Source organism: Gadus macrocephalus, chromosome 7 (assembly GCF_031168955.1).
Source record: "Gadus macrocephalus chromosome 7, ASM3116895v1".
Lineage (NCBI taxonomy): Eukaryota > Metazoa > Chordata > Actinopteri > Gadiformes > Gadidae > Gadus > Gadus macrocephalus.
In genome coordinates this window covers 10696168-10705192 of record NC_082388.1, presented here as the reverse complement: position 1 = coordinate 10705192, position 9025 = coordinate 10696168, and the positions used below count along the sequence as shown (strand labels likewise).

General features: G+C 40.5%; 1 protein-coding gene across 1 annotated transcript; it reads right to left on the bottom strand.

Moving 5' to 3' along the window:
- Window positions 1-18: 18 nt before the first annotated feature.
- Window positions 19-7859, bottom strand: f11r.1 (F11 receptor, tandem duplicate 1). Its single transcript, XM_060056651.1, has 11 exons — window positions 7558-7859; window positions 4680-4742; window positions 4330-4443; window positions 3448-3588; window positions 2525-2727; window positions 2334-2436; window positions 1746-1853; window positions 1401-1413; window positions 1184-1247; window positions 308-1036; window positions 19-235 (listed from the first exon to the last, which is right to left on the bottom strand). The coding sequence occupies exons 1-10, from the start codon at window positions 7598-7600 to the stop codon at window positions 1001-1003; spliced, it is 888 nt and encodes a 295-aa protein (XP_059912634.1). The 5' UTR covers window positions 7601-7859; the 3' UTR covers window positions 19-235; window positions 308-1000.
- Between the last annotated feature and the right edge of the window lie 1166 nt (window positions 7860-9025).

The window sequence follows — 9025 nt, the reverse complement described above, 5'->3', positions numbered from 1 at the left end:
GCATCACAACCAGTCAAATTCAGTATTAAGTATTTAATCCACACATGGAAAACTCATGATTATTAATTGCATCGATTACACTTAAAACCACCTCATACCCGGTCTATGGAAAACTACATTTTTGGTAGGTGTTGGTAAATGGGACATACATTTGTAATAAATTCATATTTCTCACTTAAAAACAACATAATCGTTATCCTAAAGACTATAGCATACCTCTGTACATTCTGGCTTACTTCAGACACACACACACACACACACACACACACACACACACACACACACACACACACACACACACACACACACACACACACACACACACACACACACACTTAACAGGGCCGTTGTATTTCCTTTGGTTCCTGAGCACAACATTTTCTGCATTATCTCATGTGTGACATCACTACTACTCAAATTTTAATTGAGCTGATGAAAAAGTATGGTTTATACCACTTTCAAATGTTTTTAATCAATCAACCTTAAGTAAAACGAATTGATAAAATAGTTCATCACATTGAATGGACACATAATAAAAAAAAGAAATAAAACAAAGCATAAAAAAGACGATCAGAAAAAACATCAAAGATTAAATTGCAATAGAAGCTAGTATGTATAAGAAACAAGTCTCAAGAAGGACTCTTGATTAATCTCAAATGACCTGAATGAAGAGCATTGCATCATGGATCCTTCTAGAACTACAACTCCGTCTCAAAGTTACACGACAGGCACTTCAAAACCAACAGCTAAATAGCCCCCCCACACACACACACACACACACACGCACACGCACGCACACGCACACACGCACACGCACGCACACGCACGCACACACACGCTTTCACATTAAGAAAAGGGGTTTGAATTGCCCGCCCGATTTTTCCAGATGTTTAGAGCAGGACGAATACGAGCAACCATTCCCATAATGTGGAGGTGAGAATAAAAACGGGGATCCTTGCTCGTTGGTGACAATGTTCCAAAGAACCGACCTGATGCCAGACTACACCACAAAAGAGGACTTCTGTCGGAATTCTCCCTGCAAAAGACATCCAACATTTAGGACCAATACAACAAAATAATGTTGGGTTTCCCTTTGTTTAGAATTTTTTCAATGAAATGAAAGAATGGAATCGTCAGGGTTATGGAAAAAGGGAACTGACAGCAAGCAAAGATGAATACTTACATCTTCCTCCTCCTCACCGCCTCGTGAGGATGGGGGTTGGTAGATGACAGATGGTTTAGGCTTGCTGGGGCAAATAAATAAATACATTAATGAAATAGTGGACTGGAAAGAAGATGACATGACCCATATTCTACACATGTAGCAGCCAAGTTAATATGCAAGCATGGATGAATGAATGGATTAGAATGGCAGTTGTGACCCTAATAAAATTGCTCACCTTTCGCTCCGTGCTGTGCAGATGACGTTTTGGGGAGGGGGGGGGAACAAAAAGATAAGACTCATATTTTCTTTCAAGAAATACATTAATGGTTAACTTAAGCCCCTGCCTGGCATGTTGTTCACTATAACAAGTAGAAAGTGCAGCGACCGAGTTGAACATTTGAGGGCGACAGAAACCAGATAATAGCTGACCAAATAAATAAAGATTTCTTGTTTGTTACGGTATTATTTTGAGGAGAAATTTGAAGGAGGAAAAATTTTCCCTGGTTAGAATATGCAAAAGCACTTCCAATTACAAGTATTATTTGTCAATGTGTGAATGAAAGACGAGTTTCACACTTACTGGGTAGGTATCCCTTCTTGTTAGCGTACCAAAGACCACCTATTAGCAAGGCGACCAGCAGAAGAGACACTATCACCGCAGCAACAATACCGCCAGTATTCACATCCTCTGTTTAAAAAAATGATGTAAAACATGTGTAGAATGTTGATTTAGTGCATCACATGTGGCATAAAAATCAATTAAAATTTTACTAAGTAGAACTGAAAAGGTTTAAACTTTTGTTCATTAATCAGGTCTGAAGCCAAAAACCAAACCACAATTGCTGCAGTTTAGACAGCTATAAAAAGTTTCCCAGTGCATGCGGTAATATGTACAATAACCTGCAGTTGAATCTGCTAATAAGAGAACATGGACGTTAGAAACAGAAAGCTGTGATTTGCCTCATCGCATCCAATTTGTGGTACGCATCACCGACGGAACCATTTAAGAAAGCCTCATTGACAAAGGACTTGCTTCTAAAGAAAGGGGGCTTGGAATTGTTAAACTAAATCCCTACTTGTGCTTGCATTCCAAACCTTTTCAAGCATTTAAAGATAAAAAAATTGTTACAATATATTTGAATGAAATGGATCAGGGTGCACCACTTACCGACTTCCATCCTCACAGCCTTGCATCTCTTTGCTGGGCCCGCTGAGTTCACAGCCTCACAGTAATAAGCCCCTGAGTCAGCTTTGGTCACGGGAGAGAACTCCTACGGGGGGGGGACAGCATACGGATTTGAGGATGGATTCTTCTCATCGACAGGCCCTTTATTAGAGCCCAGGGAGGGCATGTCTCACCAGGTTGCCGTTGATGGGGTTGATCCTGTAGGTGGAGTTTTTGAAGTTTGGGAACTTTTTGGGGTCCTCCGGAAGGAGGGTATCGCCTTTGTACCACTTGTAGTTGGGCGGCGGGGAGCCGACCTTGTCGGAGCATCGGAGGACGGCCTTTCCGTTGGTGGTCACCGAGGTCGGGATGTTGCACACTGGGGCCTCTACGGGGACTGGGGACATACAAACATGCACACAATATTAGATTTGGCCCCTGGGCGCATTTCGGTGCTAAATGCGTTGCTGTTAACGCAAAGGTTATTTGACATTGAATGTAATTGTTTGTTACGATTTATTCCCATGACATAAAACTATTCTAAATAATGGAGCGAGGCGCTTTCATTTGGTTGATGTTATGTTGTTTGTTATTGTTATGATAATAGTTGACGCATTTTGTTTGCCTGATCTCATAATGTCGTTTATCTATTATTACGTGCCTCATATAAAAAAGTTCCTTAAGACAACCGACAACGTTTCAGCCAATCACGCTACATCTGTTCTCTGGTCTGCTCTCTGTGTCGGAGGCAGCCCCTCCCCCCACACAGAGCAGACAGCCAGAGGTAAGGTCGACATGTTACTTGTGCCTTATAGGCACTTTAATAGGCGTTTTTCACCAAGACAGCATAATACCAATACGTTTCAATTGCTGCCAAAAATATAAGATTTGACATTCCCATTCCAATATATGAATATTCCTAAGATTTCAAATGTAATTGCTCTTTATCAGGGTGCCCTTGCATTATTATGCTTTATCTTATGATATCAGTGGCATAAATGGTCTGCAATGAAAATAATATCTCAATTACTTCACAACAGGCCTAGCTGACCAGTCTGAATGGAAACATACAGTGGGTTAAATCGGATGTTCAACAGTCACTTGAACGAAGCCTCACCCAGAACGGTCAACTTCACGATGACTTTTCCGAAATTGTTGTTGCCAGAAACCTCACACTCGTACTCTCCGTTGTCGCCGCGGGTGACCTTGTTGAAGCGCACACCATTATTGAGTAACTCGACTCTGTTGGCATATGATTCTGTAAGTATATGAGAGAGAGAGAGAGAGAGAGAGAGAGAGAGAGAGAGAGAGAGAGAGAGAGAGAGAGAGAGAGAGAGAGAGAGAGAAATTTAGGCAGAAATTAAAGTCGCCATGATGCACCGTTCTGGAAGTGGGTGGACAGTTCCCACACGTCCATGGCATTACGTCGCCGTGGTGATGGGCAGTGGGCAACCCTTTGCTTCCAGTGTCAAAATGTCAGGGCATTTTGGTGACTATAAATGAAAGTGAATATTGAGTCAAATTACAAGTGGGGCTTCCTCATTGCAACCCGACCCTGAACAAGATAATACAAAACATTTAATTGCCATCATTCCCAGGAAATAATCGAGCTATATGTCCCTAAAGTCCATCCCAGGAAGTGGGAAAAAAGGCTTAAAGCTCCTTACACTTACAACACTCAGCAGTCCGAGTTTGAATTGGGTCCCTAGTGTCATTGAATGTATTTTTACTACTACTACAAAAAAAGGAGCAACAGCCACCATATTGTACAATATTGAATATTAATGGTGGTCTGTCTGAAGCTATTTTGTGTTAATTTAAAAAGTAAAATATTTAAACTTTTACATTAAAAGTTCAAAGAAATCAAATTCTGATGATTAATGATCGAGTTAGTTTAATGCAAAAGAGACATTCAGTTAATTCAGAGACGGATCATTTAATAGTTGGGACATTCTAGCTACTACATCATCAAGTTCACTTGATGTCAAAAGTCATTTACCTGTGGGTTTCCCGTCGAAAACCACGAAACGTTGGGCATTCAAGACATTAAACTTCCATTCCACCCGGGGTGTCGACCCGAAGTCGGCTGAGGGTTTGCAGGTGAGGTCAGCCCCTGAAACCAGTTAAAGCACGCCTTCAACCCCACAATACAAAACACTGTTCACATGTCAACCGCATAATGAGCATCAATAGCAGTGTTATTATGCAATCAACCATTTTTATCGATTATGCATTTTTTATAGCAAGTTTATGCATGCTACCTGCATAATATCGTAAAAAGAAATGTATTTATGCTTATTATTTATTTATTTAGATTGTATACTTTTATAAATGCATTTTAGTGCTCACCTTCATTCTCTCTAACCTTCACATTTGAGTTATCGGTCCCGACAGTAAAGGCACCTTCTACACCTGGAGAGGAAAGGATAAAAAATGATCAAGGACATGCATTTAAGAAGGATATTGTAAGAATAAAAAAAAGATTGTTTGACACACAGACGATTTTTTAAATCGTATTTGATGTAAGAAATCTGACCCTCAGCTTTCCAACCTGGGTAATCGCTAATAACTTGTACTGCTGCAAGCAGGGCACTAATTTTCTCTCGCATACTTTAGTATTATTTCCTCTCCGCCACTCACTTTTTTTGTGTGCGAGTGATCAAATCAAAACATTGATACCAAGGAAAACATAAACTGAATTCTCTCATTATTTGCACTACACACACATATTATACTTCAAAACGTTCAGCATAATGAGCTTATAACTCATATGAAAGTAATACTTGATACTTTCAAAGATATTTCAACTTTTGGATTAATTTTCCAATATACAATCTTCAAAGGGAAACCAGTGTAAACAACAGACTGATCAGGCAATGCTCACATATAGGCTGTAAATGAAGTGTTGGAAGCAACACACACACACACACACACACACACACACACACACACACACACACACACACACACACACACACACACACACACACACACACACACACACACACACACACACACACACACACACACACACACACACACACACACACACACACGTAAGGCAACACCAGAGAGAAGATAACATCCTTTTCATAATATCCTATAGAGCTCTTTTGCTATTATTTTGCCGCACAAGAGAGGTTGTCTCCATGCCCCCCACAGTTTGTACTGAGGCTACAACATCATAAAAGGCCTTTCATTCACCTGCCCAACCACTCTGTGCAGCCTTCAGACACTCTGAGCCGATCAGCAAGCTTGCGCCTTCAGGGAACTGATCCATCAACATGTCTTTCATTCTTCACCCATGAACAGATACATGACAATTTCCAGTCAGGCCCACTGTTGTGCAAAGGGAACTGAAATTACAGCCCTGAAAAAACCCTGACCGACGTACTTCCTATTCTACTTGTGGTCACTTCTAGCTTAACTGGTATAGCACGACATGGCCACTGCCAAGGTAAGGGGTAGGGTTCCACCCAAGAAAGGATCAATGTACTCAGTGTTGTAATAATGGTGTCTTTGGATAAAGGCTTCCATCAAATGGCATATTTAAATGCATTTATTGTCACTTACTTAGTATTACTATGTTATTTTTTGATGTGAGCTGCTGTCACACCTTAAATACCCGGCCTCTGGATAAATAAAGCACTATAATATTTATCATAATAATGACCTATAATAAAAAGGTGCACAGGATCACTGGTGAAACCACCTATGATCTTACCAATGGCGGATGAGTGTTACAGCGAGCAGTAGTAGCAGAAAGATGTCCTTAATACTTCAGCATAGTTTAGAATACACCAGAGAACACAATAGGACATAAGAGGAGAGCCCGTCAGCGGTCCGTTCAGACGGACTGGTGGACAGGCAGTGTTCCAGGTCACCGGTCTGACCAAAGGAAAACAGTGGAGTTTGAGGTCGGAAAAAAGGCCTTCGCGAGTCAGCGTCAATAAAAAAACTGATAACTGAGTGTGTGCCTTGTTTGCGTGGGTAGCTGCGAGTTTCAGGGGGGGGAGAAAGGTTTTGAAAGGGTAAGATAAGGTAAGCCATTAACTACGCAGGCAGTCTCCAGTGAATATGCCACTCAAAAAGGTACAGCCGTAACCTAAACTAAAATAACTTCGGCCGAATCCTGCGTTTGAGCTATACTGCACAATTGTCTGTTGTAAGACAAAAAAGGCAAAACGAGACACAAAAATTGTGTGAATTTCAAACCAGACAAGCACTCTGCTGTGTCGTTATTGCCTCACAATAATTGCCAAAAACGACGACATTGTGTAGGCCTATCTTTATACTTCCTTCCCTAAAAGTGGGTCCACAGCCCAAACCGTAAATGGTGCAGACACGTAATAGCATGACTAGATCCAGGTCCGCAGACGACAAAATCCAGAAACGCCGGTCACTATGGTGGCGCTATACCAAGGAAAACGCGTTTGGGGCTATAACTCCCACACCGAACCTCTCACAGTCAAAACCTTTATATCCACAGGTTCACGGTAGCGTTTTGAATACATGCTTTGCGTTGTGCCGGCGAAATGCACATCGCTTGGACCCCTGGATAACTGCTTGCAGTTCTAGTTCACTTTATCATCATAAATGACTTGAATCAAGTAAAATCTCAAGACTGAATCCTTCTGATGTAGGCTACTGTCTGAATACATGAAGCAAAATGCTAGTGTAGCCTACTAGAGAACCCTACTAGATATCACTGACCATCTTTTATAGTAGGCCTATCTACCATCTTTATACCACTCTAGAGTGTGTGTCGGGGCATTTCAATTGTTTTACTTCATATGTATTTATTCAGGGAAGGCTATTGAGAGCAGGCTCCTTTTTTCAATGACGACTGATTAGCCTACATCAAACAAATAAAAACCGAAATACAAATGTATAATAGATATAAACAGTCGGTCAAACAACCAGGACAACATTTCAATACATATAAATAATACATGCAATGATAAACTAACCTGACTGAAACTCTGAATGCGTTGGAAAGCAGGCCTACATAATAATAAATGGGTAGAATATTCTCTAGAAACTCTATACAAGTTTGCATATTAGGCCTTACGTTTCAGTCCTAGTCCACAAACAACTTGTTTTCTTTAGCATTCTTCATTCTGGTTGGTTTCTGGTATGGGAGTTCATCCCCAATTAGTCTATAGTTTTCAACAGGTGTATGGTGGGTATGAGTGAACACATAGTGATTCACATGAGTATTGCTCACCTGTTGACGCCAACACAGCGAGAAGGTAGACCGAAACCAGCATATCGGCCTCGTCAATTAGATCTTTCGGTTTCTCCAACAACCTGTTGCGTTCAGCTAAACACACACAGGTCGACACTTTAAAGTTTTAAAAGAATACTAACTCAACGTCGTCCTTGTGAGTTAATAGAACGAAGAATTCGATTGAAATTAAAGGTGATTTTAAATACACCCAAAATGACGATATCGCAACCATTGAAGAGTATCTACTACGCCCTCACCTGCTGCTGAATGTGTGAGCGAGCTTCCCTGTAATACGATCCGACCGAGGCATGGCATTGTTGCCAGATTGGGACAGATTTTCCTGCCAATCTGGCAACCCTGGCTGTAGCGCGCTGAAGCCAGGGTTGCCTGGTAGTCTATCAATCTGGCAACACTGCCAGAGGTAGACTACCTGGATGACGTCAGCTTACCTTTCGGAGAACTGGTTTAACTCGTCTGGTTGCATACCTTAGGACGGTTGACCTACTGTTAATGAAGCGATTTGGTGACAGTTTGTATTGTTGTTGTTTTTTTTGGCAAAATCGCTAATGCTAAATTGTATGTGACTATATGTGGTATGTTGGATCATGGTGACCAGTGAGTGAGGTAGGTCCCTTGTCTTGAGCAACATCCAATAGTAATCAGTGTGAACTTGTTAAACGTCACCTGGTAGGCCTACGAATCAGGCGTATTACTATTAAATGGAATTCAGGCTTTCCATGGTTTTACTGCTGTCATGATATTGTCAATTCCTGACATGGCACCCGCTGCTGTTCATTTAGAAAAACACAGCACTGGGCAGGTCATACATCACATGTGTTGTTCACAACGACAAGAACTAAAGTAAAGCAAAAAAAAGTAAAGCAATTATAATTGAACCCAAAATCTGTTTAAAGTGAGAGCTGCACAACATGAAATAGCCTACTGTTGGAAACATCGTTTTAATGGAAACACCTATATGTATTTTGGTTTATTCAGTAGGCCTATTTCGGTATCCTTGAATCAACTTGCAATTTGACTAAAATACTTTACACAGAGTATAGCATTGTACTTTACCACACAGTGAAATATTACTTTGTGTCTAAGGGTATCTTCAAATTATTGATGGCCAAGTTTACTAAAATAAATGTTTTTCTTTCACTGTAAATGCGTTAAACATTTTATTGTACTAGAATCTGGTTTTACTCAACTTTGACTTGCATGAAAACGTTTCAATAGACAGCTATTATCTTCCCAAACCAAGGAATTCTAAACAAAGCTGTATAAAACATTATACATGCATTGTATAACCTAATATACATTATTATTGGTTTCATAGCAATATAAACAGGTTTGGAATGTACACACTTTGTCATGAGCTATTTCATGATATTTCAATATTGTTTTGATACAGAGGGTTGCTTATCTTCATATCTTCTGCTTACATTTATTCTGCCAATGTGCATTG